A 25,963-nucleotide genomic window follows, 5' to 3' on the forward strand; every position below is an offset into this window, starting at 1 on the left:
TATTGCATGCAACAAAGTAAAATTGCAATATTTATTTTATTAAATATATTTCTAATATACTATAAAGATTACAGTTTAGTTAGATTAAGTTGTTAAATATTAATAGACTGCATAATTTGAAGATCCGAATATTAATACCTATATAAAGTGATTTTCTGTTTTTTCATTTATTTATTAGGTGCTGTTTGTTTTATCGATATCTACAATTAATGTGCAAGCATACCTACACGAATAATACTATAAGAAATCAAGTCAAAATTACCTTTACCGAATTGCACGAACAATCATATTTCATGATCAATAGTGAACTACAATAGTCCTCACTTAAACACGATTTAGTGGTACACGATTAATCCATTAAATTACTTTAATTGTTTGAAATCTGGAACTAGTCTGCGATAAACGCTTTATAGTTTCATCATGTTTGCAGGCTATTTAAATATTAAAACTATGAATAAAAATATTATAGACGTGAAGCATTAATTAAATTTAAAAAAATGTACCGATTAAAACAATCAATCATTTTAGTCATATTCCAAGATTATTGGTACAATCCTAAGTGTAAGCAACTGCATACCTACTTATTGTATTTCTATTTAGTATAATTATTGTTTAAATAAAGTCTACTCAGCAAACTCTTAATGTGCTACTGTTCTCTATAATTATTCAATAAATATTAAGGTATAATAAAATTGTTTTACTATTAATAACCCATGTCATAAAGACGTTTACATATAACCATTAAAAATAAAGTTGTATACATTTTGAAATATTATACACAGGAATTACAGGATACTGGATATCATAATGTCGTTGTATAAGACTATCTCGATTATTTATCATACAAATAAGATAATAATACAACAAAAAATTGAATATAATAAAATGCGCATTATGTTTTAATTAGTTATACCTACAGGAGACAGGAAACTACTATATCTATAAAAATCTACAATATCGCACACACTATTTCATACTCGTCCACGGAACGGATTGTAAAATACGAGAATATTGAAGTCTGACGATAGTACTGCACCGCGAGTATACCGATAACTACAGGTTTTCTACAGCATTCCGTACACGGGTTTTTATACATCATTTAACGACATTCGTACCTCATAATATTATAATATATGTACCCACATAGCTAGGTGGTATACCTACACCGTATACCTAAACCAGGTACCTCTATAATATACCTGTATGTTATTATATAATAAATATTGGAAGCGGTGCGCGGAATGCGACGACCGAACACAAATGAAAAAAAAAAAATAAATAAATAAATAAAAAAATAAGAACCTCCGCAGAGGGGACTGCTCCGAGAAAAACGATAAGAGAAAAAGAAGCATAAAAACTCAGTGGCGGCCAGGAGCAGGATCGAGGAGTCGTCGCGTATCCTCGTCGTCGCGGTGGTCGCGTCGTCTCCACGACGGCGGCGGCGGCGGCATGCACACACAAACACGCGCTCACTCAAACGCACACGCACGCAACAGCGACCGGTTGCGGCCAGCGCTATTTTACGAGCGCACACGCATGCACACAAACGCACACGCACGCATACGGACGCACACGCACACGTACGAAACCACACCCACGCTGCCAATCAAAAGGAGACCGGTCTCTCTCGCGACGCTATCGGCGGCGTCCGAGTGTCTGCCGCGTTGCTACCGCGCGGCGCTCGGTCACGGCAATATACGCACGCACGTTTCTCCGGCAGCAGTGCCGCACCGTCGCCGCCGCCGGCAGGCCAACTGCCCGGGCCGCTGCGGTCGGCACGACTGCTGCGAGGACCACCGACAGCCGCGTCATCCTGATAATATTAGGTAATAACGTCATTGTCTACCACTGTCATCCTACGTGACATTCGCCTGACGCGTGTGCTGCAGAACAATGCGTAGGTACTCAACAAAGAGTAGATCGATTTTGAATATTAAATACATATTTATTGGTAAAATATTTTATAAAAATAAAAATAGTTGCACGTGAATTGCAGGATATGCACGTGTGGAGATTTCATTAGATTTTTCACTAAGAAAAGGGGGTTAAAATCGTTCTACAGAAAATAGCCAATTAGTAATATGAAATAAAAAAACTATTATTATTTAATTTTGAGGGTCCTAGTACCTCTTTTCCAGTAACCGCATATGCAGCGTCACCGCCACATGAACGGTATTAAGACGGTATCGAGTTCCTGTCTGGGATTTCCCATCTGGTGTGACAAAATAAATACTGCTATTGTGGAGTCACCGCAACAGAATGAAAACGTATTGATAACTGATAAGGTCGATTTTAACTTATTAGTCATATTATTTTGAAATTTGTATAAGCGTCCATCGTGAGGATATAAAACTGGGAAAAACTTAGGCGCTTTTTTGATTTGAAAATGTAAATAGTTTGTTCTTTATGGTAAGATCGTATGCGGCAGCCCCCCTACTCCGTCCTCCGAACCACACCTGTGAAAATCCCACAGGAACTCTTCTCGCGGGCCCAGGTCAGATATATTATAGATCTCTCTCTATTTCGCTCTCACTCATTCACTCTCTCCCCTCTCACACTGTCTTACTCATTCTCTTTCTCTTTCTAGTTTAGCGCGACCAAGGCGCATTCGTACTTAATCACGCGTGTATCGTCATGGCATTCGGAATGTACGGTTTTTTTTTCCATTTTAAACTTGTTTTTCGTGTCAGCACATTTTTTTTACAATCGATCAATGTTGTAAACAAGTCGGTAACCTATTGACACTAATGTGTATGCACACACGCGTATACGTGAGCGCCCGGCTCGCAGTACGACTGCAGGGAAACGCAGTGATTTTTTTTTCTTGACGGATGATTACGTTTAGTAGAATCGAATTTTTTCTCTATCTATACTATAAAGAAGGTGTACTGATTTTTTTACGAAAAAAAAATAAAAATAAATGAAAATTATCATCCTACGTAACGAGTAATTTCCAGTTTGTATTATATTATGGAACGTCGTGTCGTTAATCAACGTGTAAACATGTTGCCGATGACGCGAACAGCACGTGGATCAAATCGATAAGGCGTTTAAAGTAGGTACATGTTTATTTTATATTTTTATATGCGTGTAGGTTCCATTATTGTTTTAAGTATTTCGTAACAAATGTCTTCCAAGTGCTCACGTCGAAAACGCACAAATAAATCGACGACGAAGAGGAGTAATAGTGATATCTTATCCCATTGTACTATTGTTTTATCCGATCCTGCTCGTCGATAAATATTTTTCTGCGACAATAATAAACTGCACGTTTTTGTTCGGTTTGATCAATAAAATGTTTAATGCTCTTAATAAGTCTCGACGTTACTTGTACAGAGATTAATCAAGAACGAGAACAACCAACAATCATGTTGAATATTTCCATTGGTATGTAAATAGGAAGTTTATCAATCGTGACCATGTTTTTTAACAGTACGGCCATTATGACTTATGGCTTATGACACTTATTATTATTTATTGTTATCATCATTTCACTTTTAAATGTTCTTCATTTAAACAATTATTCAAAGCGTGCATTACTAGGTGTACCGATCACTGACAAAGGCTTTCAAATTTAAATTTATAAAAATAATAATTAGTAAATAGTTATAAAAAACAATAACAAGTAACAACATATAATAAAAGTGTATTACACGCAAAATAGAGTTTTTGGTTGAATTAACTGGCATGATTGACAGTCGACAAGACTGTGTAATATAGTCATACTTACTTATTTCATATTCTTATTCATTATAATTTATAATTTTTTTTTACATTTACAATACATATAATTTTGTGCCATAAAGAAACGGTTACTTCGTAATATATAGCAGTCAACAACACAGCATGAGTCCATATTAACACCAAAACAGTTATTGATATATTATATCGTGTATCTATATGTATAATAAATATCATCTGTTAGGGGACGGAGAGGGGAGATGAAATAATATTTTAGTTACTCCTCAATTTCATTAAAAAGAAAATATTTTCTCGAATAACAAAACATAAACAATTTAATTTATAGACTTATAGTAGATTTATAAAAATAAATTACTTTTTAAATACCTTTATTATAATATATACGACTACCACGATTTAAGATAATAAAAGAACAATATCTTAAAAATTTATATATTGTCTTTATTTTATTACTATACATACTACGTACTATACATTAAATAATACATAATAATTATTGATATTAAAAATGCAAAAGTAACTATGTCAATCTGTTACATTTTCGCGGATAACACAACCGATTTTGATAAAATTTGGTGAGGAGATAGCTTGAACCCTGATAACGGACATAAGCTACATTTTATAAATTTTAAATCCACCCGTAAAACTGTGTTATCGAAAGCTAATTGATTGGATATAAAATGGAAATTTGCAGAGGGTGTTAATTTTATATTGTATGTATCGTTTAAAAAGGGCTTTTTTAAAAATTCAACCTTTTAAAATGTATGAAAAAAGCTAAATCAATTTAGTTTTTATTTATTTATGTTGCTGTGAATGTTTTTTTTTTATTATTAAATTTATTATAAATAAGCATTAATAAATCGAGTAAGCAATTGTATTTTTTTTTAGTTTTACAAAAGTTCTATTAAGTAGTTTTATTATTTGTCATATCATATAGTTGTTTCTTTCTATATATCTAACCTTACTTTTTTTTTGTCTTACATTGGATAATTGTTGTATCTACTATTTATTACTTACTTACTTACTCATCACAATAAAATTGCGGTTATGTAACTAAAGCGTGGAGAAATATCCAATATTAATATAAAAAATTATTATTACACAATAAACACCGCAAATGGAAATGGATACTTTAAAATTGAATTTTTGAAATTATACGAGTGGGATATATATCATATATTAAGGAAAACAAAATATATGATGGACATAGTAGTATTCGTTTTATATCCATCGATATTGACTTATCTCGGCAGATAAATGCTTTCGCCTCTATAAAATAATTCAACGTACATGTCACCTAACCTTACTTAGGGCTGGTAATTTTTTTTTAATATCGGAGAATATCGGTATACCATGATTCGGTAATTACTATTATTATTGATCTTGTATCGTATTCATTAAAAACTTAAAATCTATATTTATATGTGAAAAATAATGTTTAGTATTTTAACCTAACCTAATCTTCTCAGTGATTATCGAAAATGCCATACTATTATAACCGGTTATACTGTTGATACCAGCTAGTATAGTAAACAAATACCGGATATCGGTATCGAAATCAGAAATACCGTCTTATGCATATTATGTTAACGTAAAACAATAAAATAATTGAAATATCAGAAAAAAATAAAGCGACAAACATATCATGCCGTCCGGTGGCTGCAGGCGGGATTGGCGTAGAGAGCTGACGACGACTTGGTGGCGTCGAGAGCGCGTCATCGGCGACGTGGGCGAGGGCGAGGAATCTTCGTGATATAATATTATACGTATATATATATAGGTACATAATATTGTATTATTTTTAAGGGGACAGCGATAAGGGGGATGGTATGTGCGTGGTGGGGAGGGTGTCGGCGTATAGGTGGTCACGCCATCCCCTCCGCTGCCGCCGCCCATTTGACCGCCCGCTCGCCCGTCCGCCGGCCGTCGACGCGTGGCCACCACGGCTAGCGGGTCTCGGTGGGAGCTCTCTTATGCCGCCAACCCGGCCGGCCGGCCAGCCGTACCGGCAACCGCATCAGCGTTCGTCATCAGTTCACGGGCCACTCTCGAACCGCGCGGTACTGTTTTCACTCTCGCCGCAGTCTCTTGCTGTGCGTCGGGCGCCACATGACGAAGGAAACACGTTCGCAGACGGGGTTCATGCTGTTATAATAATATTATTATATATTAATAATAATAGCGCGTTCGTTCGTATTACGATTTTATTAAAAAAAAAAATTTTTCGGATGTTCGAAAGTTCCGTTTCGCCGTCACGTCGACAATTTAACAATAATAATATTAATAGTAATAGTTATTATCATGACGTCTTGTTCGTTTCGACCACGGAATATGTCTTACGCGATTACCTGCTCCGTTCATTAATTATATACATTATTTTATTACAGTATTATATTGTTCGGTCATCGAATACAGCAAAAATAACTTTTGAAATCGGTTTTCGTTTTATTAATATTGTTTAAAAAAAAAAAAAAAATTTGCGATTGTTTTCGTGGCGTGTTGCTTATCCGCGCCGTACCGAGATTGTTGATATTTAGTACAACGAACGAATACGCCGGCCATATTTGTCGGCATGAAAACCGACAAAGACCGTGTCACAGGTACGTGTCGTGTGCTCTACTTAATCTATTACAAGCAAACTTTTCGTAAAAAAAAAAAATAGTCCAAAAAATACCACGTGTACGTCGGTTTTGTGTCTGTAGGCTCCGCGATGTCTGGGGGGCCCGTGACGACTACTAATATTCTAGTCGTTATCGCAGTTGATCGCGTGAGAAGTGTATGTAACATAATATCATATTACTATGTGTTTGTTTGAGAAAAAACACTAAAATAATTGCGTCGTTATCAACCGTCTTAAGATAATTTATTTCATTTTTCGTCGTTTAGTTTTTTCCTATCGCGGTTGGTCTTTGATATAGGTAACGCATAGAAGCGTGAATAAGCATATACATAAGTGGTAATAATAATCATACCGTTTATTTCATATAATATAATAAAACATATTATATTAAATAAACTTTCAAGAGTATATTGATTGATAGACAGATAGTTATGACTCCAAGTTGACCGGAAAACATTCTGCCACGAAAGTTTCAGTGTGTAAAACAATATTCGTCAGCACTCGGCATGTTCGTTAATCGGCCTGAAAACAACAGAAAATATTGTTGAAAACAAGTTATTTCGTCAACTTTTGTGTATTTAATACATTACATGTATGCACTGTATCACGTATTCACATTGCACGTACCTATCATTCCACGGTATAAGCACCTGTAACGATAACAACCTGTTCCAAAATGCCGTTAATCTAACCAATGGTTGTGACCTTTCTCTTTCGCAGTGGTAATGGATTTTTTATTTTGCGATTCCGTATTACACCCATTGTCACTTTTTGAAAGGTCATCTGTCCACCTTGAAACCGTTCTTGTGTTGTAAACGGTTACCGCATAGGATCATAATAATATTTTGTATCTATACGATCTATTATGTAGCCATATATATAAATGCACCATATTTTTTCTTCGATCAAAAAATTCATTCACCGTATACCTACCAACGCGACTGTAAAATACAATTTAACCTAGAAAAACAGTAATCAAATGAAAACGAAGATAATTTTACATATTATACGCTATGTGTTTGCATAATCTGTAATTAATGTGCGTAATATTTCAGTATTTGTACAATGAACTATATACCTAATATTGTTGAAATCTTATTATGATTTCAGACGTTTGCACTGTGCGCGTGCACCCGCTCGATTAATTTGAAATAATAAGCACTGCACAGTGTGGTAATAAAATACAATGAGGTTAGACAACTTAAAAAATAAACACAACTAAAAAAATAATAATTTAACAATAAAAATTGTAATTTAATTGTAAATTATAAAAACATACCTAATCAATAAAAAACAAATTCTATATAAAATATTATTTCTATTTTAAATAAAATTATTAATTTTTCGTTATGCAGCGTGAATTACTATATTATATTATGTTATATACAATTATTGTATAGAGATACTTTGTAATAATAATTCTAAATAAATTAGTTAAGAAGTGTTATCAAGCACACAGTTGTTTCGTGTGGTTATTTAATTTATAAATTGTCAATAAGTTTTACAAACTTAACAAAGTTTTTTAATAAAAATAATTATTTAGATTTTAATAGGTATTGGAAATTATTAAAAATTTGTTTTTTTTTTGCTATATATTTCGATTGAATCAAATAGTGTATGGTTAAACTATATTTTCAAGACCATAACGTGAATACTGAACGTGTAGGTACCATCCGTCTACCACCATATACAGTATTTAATTAAATATTCATGAAAACCTAATGTTTCTACCATTTGAACTGCTTACTGACCTCTCAGTTAAATTAAATTCATTAATAAGGTATGATATACAGATATATATATGAGCAAATACACCAACTATTTGTGATATATCAAATTAAGTTAATCTATTGTTTGTCAGTTATTCAATATTCTAACATTATATTTGTACTTGGAGAATGAAGCAATAATACTCAAACGTATACGTTTTGAAATTTAGCTCATCGGACATCAGGGTGACAGGGTGTGATTTTAAGACGTTTTCTTAGAATCTCATGTGAATACGTTGATCAAAATAATATTAAAATTGAACACAGCACTTAAAGAATATAAAAAATATATATGGATTAGCTTTGTGGAATACTAATTACAAACGTTTTTAAACATCATAAAATGAATGACACAAAAGAAAACTATTATCAATGAAGCATAAAATCGTAATGATTGTCACGTGCTGCACTTTTTTTCGTTGTCTTCGTATTTCTTTACTCGTGAAGATTTTAAATTAAACTCTAATATTATAAGCCTTTTACGGTAGCTGGTCAATTAAATACAAGTTTCATTTTCACCAGTACGTGTATCGAGTACTATATTAAATATACATCCAAAAAATAATTGCTCTGCACAAGTTCAAATAATTAAAAACAATAGTTATTATTAATTATAGGTAAATCTAAAGACCTAGTTAGTAGTTAATTTAAAGTAAAATTCAAGAATACATATTGTAAATAAAATATATTATTATTCCGTGAAAAATTATTTAGTCTTTGACCTTTCGATGACTAATCTATTCATTCTGCGGTATTGTTTTTTAAATTTTACTCTGGTTTGATTAAATTATGTGGAATAATATTTTGTAAAAGTTTATGTATGTAACAAGATTCTTGATCAATGTTTTTTTTTTTTTTTTTTTTATTAGATAAGTTTTTAGATGACTATTATAAGGCCTATTTAAAATATGTAAACACCTATAAAAAACTACAATTCAATAATACGAATTCATACTATTTACATAGAGGTTATTGATATTAATTGTATTTTACTCTTCCTTTAAACAAATCAAATACTATATAATATGTAATCATATTAAACGTTATAGTAGATATACATTTACAATCGACATATCGTCGATATAATTGGTTAAAGTAAAATATATTTAGCTAATGCTCCAGATACATAGGCTTATATTTATTGCATAATATGATTGATTGTCCAGAACTGCTTGAACAACTAAACATTAAAGTAAACCCAATTAATTCCAGAAACAAACTCACATTTTATCTATAAATTAAACACTTACTATGTGTTATGTGGTCTTGCTAACATTTTAATATTTGCAGATAATACTGTAATACATTTTTGATTAGTTTTCTTGTTATTTAAATAATACTTGCTAAATTTATTAACAGTTTCAATAAAATTATATGTTGTTCTTTTTATTTTTTCTTATTTTTCTATTTCTATACTCGTTTTTATTATTATTATTTGTTAATTGATTAATTATATATATATATTTTATTTAAATATGTATGTTACTTAATATTATACAAATTTAAAAATTAACATTTACATTTGCATCACTTTTCTAGATCTTCTTTTAGTTTTTATAGCCCATTACTCTCCAATCATTATATTTCATAGAATATTTGTAATTGGAAATTATTCTGTTAATAAAGAATTATTGTTATTATTATCATCTTCATAAAAAAAACATATTTTTCAATTGCATTTAAACGTCAATCGCTTGAACAAATATCCATTTTCATTTATAATATTAATTATGATTTATTTTTTTACTATTTTAAAAATGTAATGATAATTATCAAAATTCTTATTTAAATAAAAAAATATAGTTTGTGGAAACCATAAATGTCCACGGTAATTATGTAAATAAATGTATTGCTTGTGTTTAAAATATAGTTAATATCAGGTGCTTTTTATTAAACAGTTTATTTCCATACTTTAAATATTATATATCTAGTCGCTTAATATTTTTTTTTAATCAGATAAATACAGAAACTGTTAAATACTTGTCTAGTTAAATATGATAGTCATAATTATAACATAGTATAGTAAATTTATTTTAATATTTGAAAACAAATTACGTGAGTGATTCGTAAAGAATGACTGAGGTATTGATCAATTTTTTTCTAAATTTCAAATTTCTTATTTGAAATATTTTTGTGTAAAGCTTTTGCAATATACTAAATATTGTTAAAAAAGAAGGTATAGATATCATTAAAGTATTATTTCAAGCCTAAATATTTAAAATTATAATTTTTATAAAAAAAAATAAAAATAATAAGTTTCTGAATTTTTACTACTTACATAAAAAATGATTTAAAAAGGATAAATCTGTGTTTGTCTTTAATATGTTTTGAACTTTAAAAAAATCGAAAAATACAATAAAAAGTGTATTAAGATCGAAAGTACTAATAACATATTGTAGACCTTACACTTATTACAATATGACTTAAAAACGAAAATGGTTTCAATAATTAATAGGTATAGGAACTTATATTTATATAGCGTTTTGATATAGGTGTCTATACCGCGACTTAAATAAAACCGATGGCATATAAATAATATAATGATAATTAAATCGAAGCTAATAAAGATTATAATTATTATACGTAATATTATTATTATCGTGTGTAGTATGGCAAGTGCGCTGATTAATGTTTTATAGGCACGTGTCTCATGTCTGATACAATCACATTCGGCTAATTGATCCGGTCAATATAATTTTGTTTACCAGTTCGAAAACATATTATAATTTATTATTGCCTAAACGTAAAAACAAATTAATGATATGTTTATTGATTTGTAGGTGCTTGATCGACAATGATAAGCGGTGTGCTGTTGATGGTGGCTGTGATATCAGGCATAGTGTGCGGCGAAACGCCGAGACCGTCGGGCGCTAGAGCCGCGTTCAAGGACGCTGGCCAGGCGGAAAGGCACTTGCTGGCCGCGCTGGGCATGAAGCGCCGACCGGTGGTGGACAAGTCCAAAGTGGAGATACCGGCCGCCATGCTGGAGCTTTATAGGATGCAAATGTCGTACGAATTCGACACCACGGCCTTGCCGTTGCCGGGGCACCATGTCAAGTCCGCGAACACCGCCCGAACGTACTTGCATAGAGGTAAGTTTCATTTAATTTATATGCATACCATAATTTAATACACCTGCGTAATACAATACGCTTGTACTACATATCATTATTGTTTAGATAAGTAGGCACACCGAATTTATTGTAATGCAACTTACAGTTTCAATATGACTAATATAACTTACATAAGTAATACATATGGTGATAATCAGGGACGTACACAGAAAAAAGTTTTGGGGCGTGTTTTTGAAAATTAGTTATTGAAAAGCAGAACTTTTTTCAATAAATATACAAAAAAATTTTATGAAAATTAGGTATACTTAAAATACTTTTTTTAGATACAAACATTATCTAACAAAATTAATATTAAAATTGAATAAGTAAATGCAAAAACCCAAGTATTTCGGGGGGTGTTTGAACACCCAAAACACCCCCCTGTGTACGTCCCTGGTGATAATGAATCTATTATATTATCACAGAATACTCACAATCTATATTTACATATAAAAATTTGTTTTATTGACAAATAATACTGAAAAACACAAACTTTATTTCATTAAATTCATCAACTAATATATTCCAAATTTTGAAATTAGAATATTACAAATCATACAATCTACAAACTGTACAGGAAAACCCTATTTTTAACATTTTCTATTTTTTTTTTAAATATATTTATTAAAATACATAAAAAGTGTAAGTAGTAAATAGTAAATAGAAAAAAATATTCGTCGTATTTTGCTATTGGCTATGCTTCGATAATAATTTTTTTTGATTTTTTTAGAGTTATCAGAATTATCTATTTTCTGTTTATTTCTAGGTGATAATCTAATGATTTATCATTTAATCTAATCATTTATCATGATTTCTAATCATGATAAATAAAAATAAAATATAATAATAATATATTAATATGACCAGAAATATAATATTATGATATAAGAGATTATTTCATTCGTTATAATTATTATTATACTTTTATCTTTATACATTTTATCCTTTTTTTGTTGTTAAACTAGTTTAACGTTTCAAATTAAAATTTTCAGTTTATTGTCTTAATTTACATTAAAAAAGGAGATTCTTTCAACTTAAATTTAAATTAAGTAATTTAAGAAAATAAGGAACTTTTTCATAAAGCATTAGTAAAAAAAACAAAAATTTTACAGTTATTAAAAAATATGTACTTTATATGATTACCTATTCTATTGTGCATCTTTAATTTAATTTGGGATTACTTAGAGCAGTCAAGCTTGGATTATAATAGTTAACAACTATTGACTAATTTAATAATTATCAATGTAAATATTATCAAAAATTTATCATGTTTGAAAAATCAAATAAGATTATTATACTAAAAAATAAAAGTTTGAATTATTATAATATAAAAATGTTTAAATCACGAATTTCCAAACATTATTACATATTGTCTATGAAAAAATAGCATATTGTTCTCGAACAACCCCGTAAAAGCATTAAAACTATAGTGTTTTACATAAAAGATTTTTAATTTTCTTGACTTATTCTCGAAAATAGCATACAAATTACAAACTATTTTTCATAAATCATAATATATAACGTAATATATAATTTATAACGTTGTATTTCGTCAATTAAATAAAATATTATTAGGTACCATCATGAATTAAAAATATTTTTAAATTGTCGTCATTTTTTTGATTCATATGTATTTACAATTAAACTAGTTACAGATGATTGTTTTAAAATATTTAATCAACGGGAATACACTTACCTATTTAACAAAATAGTTACATACATTTTGTAATTTATATCTACAGTTGAAAGTTATACCAATAACATTTTTTTTCCGTTTACATTCGGGTTAAAAAATAAGTACCTACAGAAAATTAGAAATCATTCAAATTATTTTATGAAATTTATGATAACGCTTAACAACAAAAATTCAAAAATTCATTTAATTGATTAATAATACTTAATTACTTAATAATAATGAGTATATTTGGAAATCAATCCGAATGGTCTGATTTATTTAACTAAGTTAAATGTACAATATTGATTTTATTTAATATCTGTAGACAATTTTTGATAAATGTGTATAACATATGTATCATATGTATACATATCAGTCTGATATGTAACATACTTGATCTATAAAAAAACTCAATATTATATAATATATTAATATGATACCATTGATACCTACTATGTAAACCGCAATGACACAAATTAAATATAACTAAAATACTATTACTTTTATTTTTATATTTATATTTTGTGTCTATGATAAATGGTTTATAACATTCATATATGTACCAGATTAAAAAGAAAACACTAAGCTTTGTATTATTAGTTGCTATATATATATATATATATTATTGTATATTATTTATTTATGTGCAGTGTACATATAAAGTCAAGTTCACCCCAAGGTAAATTATTATTCATGATTTGTTATTTCACATTTATTTTTAAATTTAATATAATATATTAAGTATTTATTATTTGTTAGTACATCATAATACAATTTAAAATTTTAATAATTTTAAATAATATGCGTTAGTCATATAGATGAACAAATTAGACTTAAAATATCCTAAATTTATAAATCATTTACACTATCTTGTACGAAATAAGAAACTTCTATTATATCTTCCTTGTTGAATATTCGTAATATGATGTTTCACCTAGAAAACTATATTTTATGCAGTTCTATATACCACATAAAAAGTTTGCAAATAAAAAACTGTTATTGATACTATTATTTAGTTAAAATATTCGCATTTATTAGATATTCTCTTTTGTATATTAGTACCTAGAGTTGTATGTGTGCATTTATAATTGAGATACAGAAATTATTACTCCTCAATACATAAGGTAATTTGTTTAAATCAAAAATGTATTTTTGGAAATAATTTTTTTTACGTAATTTGAAGTATGTACATTTTTGAAAAATAATAATGTTATTATTATTGCTTTTTCTCATTACAGTTTTTAAGTTTTTACTTTTTTAAAAAGCATATGTTTTAAACTACATATTTTCCTAGAATATAATATAAATAGAACTTCAAATGATAATTTAATTAGTGTTTAAGATTTAGATAAATGGATTGGTAGACATATATTATTAATTAAAATGTAAGAAAGTACACAAATTTATAATGAGAAAAATGTAAAATATTTACCTTGTTTCATAATGATTTCAAAATATGTAAAAAAAAAATATTAATAGCTTTTAAGAAAATAAATGTTTATTTTTAAAAGAATCACCTTATTGTATATAATATTGTATACAATATTGTATGTAATATTGTGAATAATACTCGTAATTTTAGGCCGCCGGAATCAGGCCACAACTAACATTTTTTCAAAAAGATATTCGGTAATTGGGCCACCATTAAATTTTAAATTTTTATAAAATACGTTTTTTTTGGGAGTTGAATTAAAAGATTATATTACAATTAGGAGCATATGAACATTAAAAGATAGAAAACGAACTTAATTTAAAAAAATTATATTTTATAGTTAAAAAATCTTTATCATGTTGTTTAAAAAATTATTTTATTTCAATATATTAAAAAAAAAATTAGTTAATAAACGTTACATACTTGAGTATTTTTGTGTTGTACATTTATGGCCCAATCTTTGGATACACAATAAAAATATAAATGTGGTCCAATTATGGGCCGTCCGTATTTTTTAATACACTTACCTAAAAGTGCGCTTTTAATATGCACTTCATGTTTATTAATATGATAAAAACTATTGTATAACATAATGGTACTTCGCAATATTTCATTATCTATCAAATTTAAAGTTGACATAATACGATTTGAATTAGGTTTAAAAAAAATTGATGCCAATACGTGGTATATAACTAATCAACTATATCACCTAAACTCAAGGTCATAATATTTGTCCAATATTGATAATTACATTATTATTTTATATATTTATGTAATAAACATTGTTAAACTATGTAACTTAATAATATTATAATTAAAATAACATATACATTTTTTTTTAAATTATAGGTACTGACAGCCTATAATAGGTACATTTGTTGATAATTGGGTGTGCAGATCTTGAATGTAATATAAGAAAATACGTAGATGTACACCATTACATAATAATATATATTATATATTATATACTTATGAATTATAATAACGAAAGTAAATCATTTTATATGTACGCTTAACAATATAGCTCATGCTGACGACAATATTTAAACTAAATAACTATTGCGATTGTATTATAACTATATTTGTAACGAGCATAAGTCCAAATCATTGATTAGACATTAACATGCAAGCGGCTAGAAATAGAAGGCTATTGACACGCACGTATATGGTGGGAAAATGTGTGCAAACACGCAAAATCCCTCTGAAACACGGGACAAAAATAATTGGGTCGAAGTATTGGAACAACTTCAATACGTCGATAGTAATTTGGCCCATTTTTAAAAAATGTAATTTATTTAACAGATGTATAGTTTTATAATTTGACGTAGGTAACTAATCTAGTTAAATGTATACCTATTCAAAAACATTGTACATTAAAAAAAAAATTACTTATACTTGAACTTTGTTATTTTTCACCAACAACATTTATAGAATTGTAAAATGTATAATGTATAAATCATTCATTGTTGCTTATAAAAAATATAATTTTTCAATACTGAATGAATGTACGATCATGAATACGATTTAATAAAGTTACACAATTTTTAGTTTTAATGTTAAAAAAGAATTGTTTTTTATTTAGAAATTTCGAGTATAATATTTGATTTGTTTTTTAGAACAATAAATAACAATATATACAAATACACTATAAATATAATTGCTGGCTTAGGTCAGTTGATGAATTATGACGAATCCGCTCGACAAAAATATCTACTTAATACTTATTAAATTCCATAAATATTTGAATAATGAGTCAGGTACCTAAAAATACTAAATCATATTTTGTAACTATCAAAAAATAAATTTTACAAATAACTTATTAACATTTATATTTTAAATTGAATATTATAAACATATACCTAATTTTATTATAAAAGTATTATAATATTTATGTAATGGATTGAATAACTAGGTAGGTAAGTATTTTATCAAATAACAATTTAAGTTAATGTTAGAATTAATAAAAACAATAAAAATATTAACTAGATATTATAAATTAAGTATTTTAGTATAGCTATTTTTTAATTAATTTATACCTATTTTTAATGTGTAAAATATTTCCGTGATAACATTTTATTTATTTCATATTTAAATTTGCTAAATTAAATTATTAAAAATATTTTTTACATTCATATTATTATACTTCAATTATTATTCATTTCAAATACGTATTTTTGTTCTGCTTGAATTATCTTCGTACACTAATATATTATAACACCTTTGGCCTAGTTAATTAATCTATTTTTTTTAAGTTTAACATTTTGTCACTCAAACTTAATGATTAGTTATAAATACATAACAATCTAATTAATATCTAAAATTGAATTTTATTTTTAAAATATTTAGTAAACCATCTAGGTTTTCTATTATTCTCATATTGTTAGTGAATTATTTTGATATAATGCTATATTATTATGTTTTTACGATATCCTAAAACTTCGTTCGTCATAATTTGAAGTGATTAATTTAAGATACTTCTAAATTAATGTAAGCATCTATAATAGGTATACCTTCGGGAATTAAAAAAAAATGTATGTACTTCTATTAATTGTTTAATATTGTTATAAATTTAAACCGCTCTCATTACTATATCAGTATATCACGTGAATGTAATTTAAAATTATTGTGTTATCATTATTTTATTTTGGCATAATTGTGATGTATTTTTATTAATAGTTAGATCACTAGATCAGAAAACTGTCTCAACTAGTTTTGTTAAAATATCAAATGCTTATTTTATTTTTATTTTTTATTGAGAACTACGGAACTGTACAATGGATTTTAGATAAATTAATGAAAAATATAAAATAAACTTTCGAAATAAATTAATCGAGTTTAGTCGACGACGCGACGTGTTTAAATTTCTCCTAAAATGAATTATTGTCCTTGTAGTATAAGTCGCGTGACTTTTATAATATTCTATAACATTAATTATTATATGTATATAGGACATAGGTATCTACATAATTCATATGGTTTTGTTTTACAATATTAAATTACATACCTAATTTAAACATTATTTAATTTGCAAAAAAGTGATAAAATTAAACAACCACAAATATATTAAATAGCAAATTTACAGTTACGTAATACATATTATAGGGTCGACACTTGACTTCTCGTATGTATATGAATTGGCAGAATATTGAATAAGCCGTACTCTAAGTACACCTTGTTCAATATTATTCGGCTAATTTGATATATAAATGTTCGAAAATTTTATAAATATAAAATCATTTTTCATCCAACAAGATCTCCGCGTGATCAACTACGGACAATAATATTATGTAATAAGATGAAAAATTTATACTTATGTACCAACATGGTTATATATTAAATATTAATATATTACATTGTGACTTATTTTACGAGGGTTATTCATAGTATTTTTCTGTACACGCACTTTATCGGAAAAAGTAAATAACCTTATTAAGTGGAATGAAAATTCTTAAATCCAACGTGCGTATAAATTTTAACGTACGAAACAGTTATTACTGTTTAAAAAAATAATGATGTTATTGGTAGTCTCGATTCGGCGTCACAATGTCCGAAAAGTATAGACCGAAAAAATATCTTCTTCGGTATCTAAGTATATACTTATAAATTACACTTACACTTATGTTAACTTTTAAAGTAATTTATTGCTTAGTGTTTATTGTTTACATTTACAGATTCTTCATACTTTATTTTTTATGGTGACTTTTTTTCGTCATAAATTATAATGGTAGTAGAAAATGAAAAAAGCATTACGTGTATTTAATGACGTCCGATATTTACTATAATTTGAAAAATATAAATTATGATAAATTATATTGTTGTTTAAATTATTTGTTTTTAGAACATGAATGCTTTATTAAAAATTATTATAACCATGTATTATATAACTATACATAGAAAATTTTCCATACTTTAATTGGTTTAAAAAATTGTTATAATGAAATTCCTAAATATGAAAATTATATTTTTTTTATTTGAAAAAATAGATTTGGTAGTTAATATTTTCTTGTTTAAATTTTATTCATTTTAAAATTCCTTTTTTTTCTATTAGTTTTATCGATTTAAAATTAATAAACTATTTTTTATATACACTATTTTATATTACATTATACAACCATTTTATAACTATATAAAACTATTTAATTTGATAAATAACATGCTTATCAAAATAGTATTTATGAATTATTTATTTAAATTATATTAACTGTATATATATATATATCTCAAAAAAAAAATATAAATATATATTTGGTGATTTTAAATTTTGAACGTGTTATTAAAAATATCAATTAACAACTTTTATAAAATTAAGTAATTGGCTTATTACAATTGTATTGAGCTAACTATAGGATATATAATGTAGGTAATTAAAATCTCAATTATTTACATAATTAACTCGATAAAGTTACCACCTATTTAGATTAAATTCTAATCACACTAAGGTAATAATAAATATAATTAACATTACATTTGTGACTACTTATTGGTTATACCTATATGTTATTATAAAATTATAAATATAATTGTATAAAATTTTTAGAAAGTAACTAAAAACACCACATGACATGTTAATTATTTTAAGAAAATAATTTTTATTTCTGACATTATTAATTTTATGAACCATATCTTTTATATCCCATAGATCCCATACACTAGACATACATTACTATCTAATCACAATGTCCCAGTTTGTAGAATGGCGTAATTCGGTCAAAATGGGTGTTTGAAGAAGAGTTCATTCGCGATAAATATATATATATATATATCCACAGACAATAGTAGGTTTATAGAATTTAAAGGAATATATTCCAAATACATTTTGTATTTAAAATAAGATTTCTAATATGTTGATGCAGTTTAAAATTTTAAAACTGAAAATAAAACCAACAAATATTTTTAATGTATAATAATATATAGGTAATGTACTTGAGTATACACACACGATAACGAAACTATTGATATTTTATTGAATTTTGTAATAGCACTTGTTGTACGATTGGATTCGTCGTCAGTTTGGATTGTCATCTCTATAAATTGGATAAAACTTCATGTTACTACAAAATATGTGTGGGCGTGGTGACTGAATTTTTTTATTTAGGGCACATATAATATATAACTAGATTGATATTTACTCATTCTTCACTATTTACCAATATATATATTTAGGATTTATTTCATATATATATATACACACTTTGAATGGGAAAAATGAAGAAATATAAAAATACGACACTATACTTATATTATCTGCACTATGTATCACACCCATGGAATGCCGTATTTTTACGTTTCTTCTTTTTTTTTATTTTTTTTTTTGAGATTAATTCACAGGCTAATCGGCATCTGTGTACGATACTTTGTGAAGTAATTCAACCGAAATGGGCAATCACCTGCGACAGATTAATAGCACTTGGTATAACTTCGAACGTAGTTCAAACTAATTTCTGAATTTTTCTTATATTTCAAAGAACAATCTATGAAATTTTTATCAAAATCAGTCGATTCGTTTTTGAGTATATAAACTACAAACATACATTACATAAAAGTCTTTTTTTATTTCTGGATCTAATGTTAATCTTATATATTATAGTATAAAAAAAAAAAAAACGAAATTCCTGCGTGAGTCAGCCTTCAGTAACCTATATACTATATAAATGTATATAATTATATTTAACCAATAAAAGAAGAACTATATATGTTAGGTATATAAATTATTGTTATAAGAATTATAGTATACTTATCTAGGTTTATAAAAGCCAAATACTATTCATTGTTACTTCTCAAAAATGACAAAACATATAAACATTAAATTTAGGATAATAATTCTGTAAATGCTTTTAATGTACAATTAGAATGGTTTTTAAAAAAAATTGCATTTCAAAGATAGGACCGCTCAAGAATATTTTGTTTCGACAAACGGAAATCAAATTTTTTTTTTGTAGCGTTACTATTGGTTACAGAAAATATAATAATTTTTATGATCAGATATAATTGTGGACCTGCATTATTTGTATAATGGAGATCAAGAATGGGTAAATCCACAAAAATTAAATTTGTTACGGGCAACACTATGTAGTAACAGCTAGTATGTTATAAATGTGATAATATCGTGATTGTTGGCTTGGCATCATCCAACTGTTTTAAAGTAATTCGCATCACGTAACTCGTAAGTCACCGCCGACGTCAATATTGTCGTTATCTCGGTAGATTAGTTCGAAATATTTTCAATTAAAAACCGAACTTTTTTTATATGATACATAATGTGCAAGCGAATGCATTAATTAAATGTAATGTGTTAATATGAAATGTTAGTTAGAATTGAGTGACTTAGGTAATTAAAGAAAAAACATATTGTATTGCGATTATACACTTAGTTGTTTATATTTCATTACGTTGAAAAGTTTGTCCGTCTATAGATCAGTTGTATGATATGTTCGGTACAATAAGGTCGAATAATTTGAAAATAAAAAACAATTTGATAAAAACACGCATTTTATGTAACGCTATCAGAATTGCTCTGCAAATTAATTGAACGTAATAGTAGTAACAAATACAAACTAATAGGATTATAAATTTGAATATTATAATATGTTATAACAAATATAACTTATAATTAATGAAACGATAACGAAATCATAAACTAGATAGGTATTGTGTGTGTATATAATAGTTACAAAAACGATTACAACATAAAACCAAGCTCACGGTTACTTTGTTAAAAATAAAAATAAAAATTCTAATCACAGATATTTTTTAAGGGATTCAACTTTATTTTCACTCGTAAAGTATACCTACTGTACAGAAAAAATAATTAATTTAGTAATTAATTCTATGGAGAACTTATAGTGAGTATTAGATTCACTAATGTAAGCTAACAGTAGTTTTAACACAATCTGTATTTATAATAGTTATATTATGTTTCTAATATTTTGATCAAATTAAGAACTACTAAATGTAATAAATGCATAGGTATTGCATTAGTTAAAATAATAATAATTAAATAATAAATAATTAAATTACCTACAACAATTATATAATTTGACATTTTTTTTTCTTGATTTCCAAAATACACATGATTTTAATGTGCATTTCAAATTTATTTATAAACTTACTATCATTATTTTTTAAATCAAATGTTTGATAATACATTTACATATATATATATATATATATATATATATATATATGTACCTAAGTTATATGAAAAATAATAAAATTATTTTTACTTTCACGTTTTAAAATATAATTGGTATCTTGAAATTATTTATCACCTTGTAATAGTTAAGTTATTAAGAGGTAGGTATATCGTTATTATTATAGTAAGTTTATATAATAATGTTAAATGATTATAACCATTTAAACTTTATGAAGAGGGATTTTTTATGCTTTATACCGTGTGTTAAATAAAATTACAAGTGATATGGTGTGTGGCATACGATATTCGAAAAAATATTTTTATTTTTTTACTGTAATCTAAAATTTGATTAAAATAGTAAATATTGTAATGATTACATAAAACTATATTAACTTAATTATTATTCATTATGTATATAGATACTATACGTATAATGTACATAGTGCATACTATATATAGTATACGCAAAAAAATGATTTCCGTATTGCGTTGTTCACTTTCATAGCAAAACCAATTGAAAGATAATTGTATTGGAATAAATATAAAAATATACGTTATTAATTAATATTAACCCGTTGTCCCGTTATAAAAACACATTCCGTTTCGACGTGATTGAATAATAATTGTAAGCGAATCACAAAATTATGAGCTATGACACTGCGATAATTATATTATATACAGAGCGTTTTTAAATGTATTACATTTACAGTAATTTTTTTAAATTTTAAATAATTTTTTTTATATTAGTTTTTTTATAAAGCAATATATAACTATTAATTTAAATTAAAAATCGGTCAACTAATTTTTATCATGATGATTTTGGGTTTTTTTTTTAATTTTAGCTTTTGTTTTCGATCTTTGCGGTAATAGTTTATTTATATTTTAATATATAATAATATACAATAGATTATATATATAATTTTATTTATGAGATTACGAAGTTTATAGCAATGTTATTGCGACTAAAAGCGACTAGTGAATTTTTGCTCTGTAATATATTATATTTTATGTAATATATATACTCCGATCGTCGTATCCTAAACAGTTGTAAAATATGAATTCGATTCGTCTCATAACTGTATAATAATAATGTAATAGATCAAGGATCAAGGGGAGGGAGGAGATATTGCTAGTTAAAAATAATATTTTTTAAGCTTTTGTACTTGAATAATTATATTGTTCATACATAGGTATTATGTTATGTAATATTAACGTATCAATATGATTAAAAAATTAATTGCAACAATTTAGATTTTGATTTGAAAAATAATACGAAAAGTTAGGGATATGTTATAGTTGAAATTATGTTTGCACACATACATAACTGTAATTAAAACTAATTGATTTATTTTTTTTTTTAATTTAATCGCTCAGTATATATACAATGATTTTAACTATATACAAATATTTCTTGATTTAATCATTTAGTTGACACAAATATGTAACTGTCTAAAGTTCTAAGCCATTACAGCTAGTATGCAATACAATAATAAGAACAAGACCGTATTTAAAATTAATTTTCGAAGGGGAGAGATTAGAAAATTGTAGTTTTAAACTTTGTATAGTATTTTAATATATATATATATATAAACATATATACATTAATTTCGTAGGGTTGGAATAACGTAGGATGCGTATAAAATACTTAGTTATTGTCTAAAATAATTACTATTGAAAGTTGCACAATCAATAAATATGTGCGATCCTGCAAATCATTAACTTGATAATATGTAATATATTAATTTGTTTTCATTAACTCCCCAACCCCCCTTTGTAATATTTTAGTTTTACCCGTCGAATGGACGTCATTATTTATATGATATGATTTTATGCCACGTATATTGATGTATTCCGTGTTTGGTTTTTTTACAGAGACCGAACCAAAAAAACCAAAGTGCCGCAAATACAGGCTACAGTTCGCAGTTGACCCGTTGCCTGACGGTGAATGGCTGACTGCGGCCGAGTTGAGGCTGACACCGACGCGGCATCGGCCGGCCGGACATCCAGGCCGCGTTCAAGTACTCGTGCACGATATCGTTCAACCGGGTGTCCGGGGCGTGTCGAAGCCAGTTCTCCGGTTGCTCGACTCGCAGTACGTAGACCTGCCGGACGCGGCAACAACGGGACAGGACGAAGAAGCGTCGGTCACGCTGGACGTGACGCCCGCGCTAGAGCGGTGGTCGCAGCACGGCGGCCGGTGGATGGCCGGCAATCACGGGCTACTCATTGAGACGCTCACCGACGGTGGCGCCAACGTCCGGGCCCCGATACCTGAAACGTTCGAGTTGCGAGCCGCCGACAGGCCTGCACTGCTCGTGTACTCGGACGACGGCAAGAATAGCCGTCCCGTCGGCCCGCCGCGGCGGAAACGCTCGTCGGGTGCCAACCAACAGCAACAGGGCCGGGGTAACAGCGGAAAGCGGCGGAAGGATGGCGGCAGTGGCCGGGACATCTGCCAGAGGCACCCGCTGTACGTGGATTTCACGGACGTCGGCTGGGACGATTGGATCGTCGCGCCGCCCGGCTACGACGCTTACTACTGCCACGGCGACTGTCCATTTCCAGTGGCCGAACACCTTAACTCCACCAACCACGCCATTGTCCAGACGTTGGTCAACTCCATGAACCCCACCGCCGTGCCCAAAGCGTGTTGTGTGCCTACTCAGTTGGCGTCCATATCTATGCTATACCTGGACGAGGATAACAAAGTGGTGCTCAAAAACTACCAGGACATGCAAGTGCTCGGGTGCGGGTGCAGGTAGGCCTAGGCCTAAACCCATCACACCCGCCCACAAACACACACACACACACACACACACACACACACACTTACTCACCCACAAACACATAGCGTCGCCCAAAGATATTATTATTAATAGTTATTAGTTATTATTATTATTATTATTATTATTATTATTAATATATTTACGTATATATTATTATTATTATTATTATTATTTTACTATTATGCGTTTATCGAATGAGGTGGTTTACCCATTTTTTCGCGAATTTTGTTTTTAATAAAAATGGTTTCTATCGTTTAACGCGGTAGGTAGGTACACATTTTATCCACTTGACTATCCGTTCCCTTGATGAAACATTACACAGACAAATCGAATAACCACTAATACTACAGATGACGGGTTCATATTAGACTAACGATCTTTATAATATTATTGTGTGTTTTACGTAAAAAAAAAAACACATCGACGATATATATCCTCTTTGGATGGATATAATACATTATTACGTAATACCACAATCCCATTAGGTAATATTAATAAGTATATTACATGTACTCTTCACCACAGATAAATATAGAACGAGATCCCCGACAAAATCGATAAATATATTTTACACATACCTACCTACATTTACGTAATTTCGACGTCAAAACAGCTATAAAGATCCATTTTATTGGATAAATGTTGTAATCGTAGTAATAATAATTGTATAGTATTAAATTATTATGCCAACGTTGTGGACGTGAAGAGAATTTTTTATTTAACATATGGGTACCGTTAACTTTTCCGTAATATAATATATTATTACGTTCAGTCGAAATTTCAAACGAATATATCTGTTATTTAGTTTTAAACGCGTATTGCCAGAAAAACAAAGTTAAACATCTTCGGGATTCTTCGTGCGATGTCACTTAAAATATAAGTATATCGTTGTTCGTCGATTTAAGACATCGATTTTTTTTTGTTTTTAATGTTGTTCGAGATTGCCATATCTATTCCCCACCCCTTTTTGATAGATTCCATCACAACCACCGTTTCCGTTTATCGTTAATTCATCACCACACTCATCGAACCTCAATTCATGATATAATATTATCATAGTATTGTCCCTTTTTTTTATATATAAAAACCTATTTATTATTTTATAGCTTTTGTACGCCAACCAGTGAACATAATATGTTATATATATTGTTTTAATCACCATGCTCATGTACTAGTCTTTTTGTTTATAAATTACATATATTTTTTTCACCCCACAATCAAAACCGACCAAAATATTGCTTAACACAGTTGTTATATTATACATTATATATTATAATTGCATTTTTGTTTGTTTATTTATTTTATTAAATTTTGATTTGTCTCAATATGTTACCATAATATTATTGTCCATGTAGATTTAGATCCGTGTTTTTATTTAATGAGTTATGAGTAAAATAGAATACAATTATTGAAGAAAAAAGAAATTCCAAAATGTCTATTTCATACTTCGAAAAGAGTATCCTATTTTTTTTAAATATATTATATTGTACATATATTTTTGTAAATAATAAATTTTTGTGTTAAATGAATCGTTTGTAGTTAAATTATTTTGTAAATTTAATTGTTCCATACCTACTTTCAAAATAGAAATATATTTGTATCGTCCTATCATTATTATATTTTGTCGTTATGATTATAAACATATGATATTAATATAATACAATTATTATAATCCCAGGATAATTTTATCTTAATTTTAAATGTATAAGGTATACATTTTTAATTAATATGAGA

At 28.0% G+C, this 25,963-nt stretch overlaps 1 protein-coding gene across 1 annotated transcript; it reads left to right on the forward strand.

Moving 5' to 3' along the window:
* Positions 1-5,704: 5,704 nt before the first annotated feature.
* Positions 5,705-24,653, forward strand: LOC113548569 (protein decapentaplegic-like). The gene is made up of 3 exons (XM_026949515.1): positions 5,705-6,302; positions 10,872-11,183; positions 23,316-24,653. Exons 2-3 carry the CDS (start codon positions 10,886-10,888, stop codon positions 24,203-24,205), a joined length of 1,188 nt encoding a protein of 395 aa, XP_026805316.1. The 5' UTR covers positions 5,705-6,302; positions 10,872-10,885; the 3' UTR covers positions 24,206-24,653.
* Positions 24,654-25,963: the final 1,310 nt, after the last annotated feature.

Source organism: Rhopalosiphum maidis, chromosome 4, assembly GCF_003676215.2.
Source record: "Rhopalosiphum maidis isolate BTI-1 chromosome 4, ASM367621v3, whole genome shotgun sequence".
In the NCBI taxonomy this organism is placed as follows: Eukaryota; Metazoa; Arthropoda; class Insecta; order Hemiptera; family Aphididae; genus Rhopalosiphum; species Rhopalosiphum maidis.

What these genes read in the sequence shown, in the direction of transcription:
- LOC113548569 (XM_026949515.1), top strand. Translation starts at nt 10,886, where the DNA reads ATGATAAGCGGTGTGCTGTTGATGGTGGCTGTGATATCAGGCATAGTG. An exon ending in CCGAACGTACTTGCATAGAG is followed by an intron (nt 11,184 to 23,315) that starts GTAAGTTTCATT and finishes GTTTTTTTACAG; the next exon opens with AGACCGAACCAAAAAAACCA.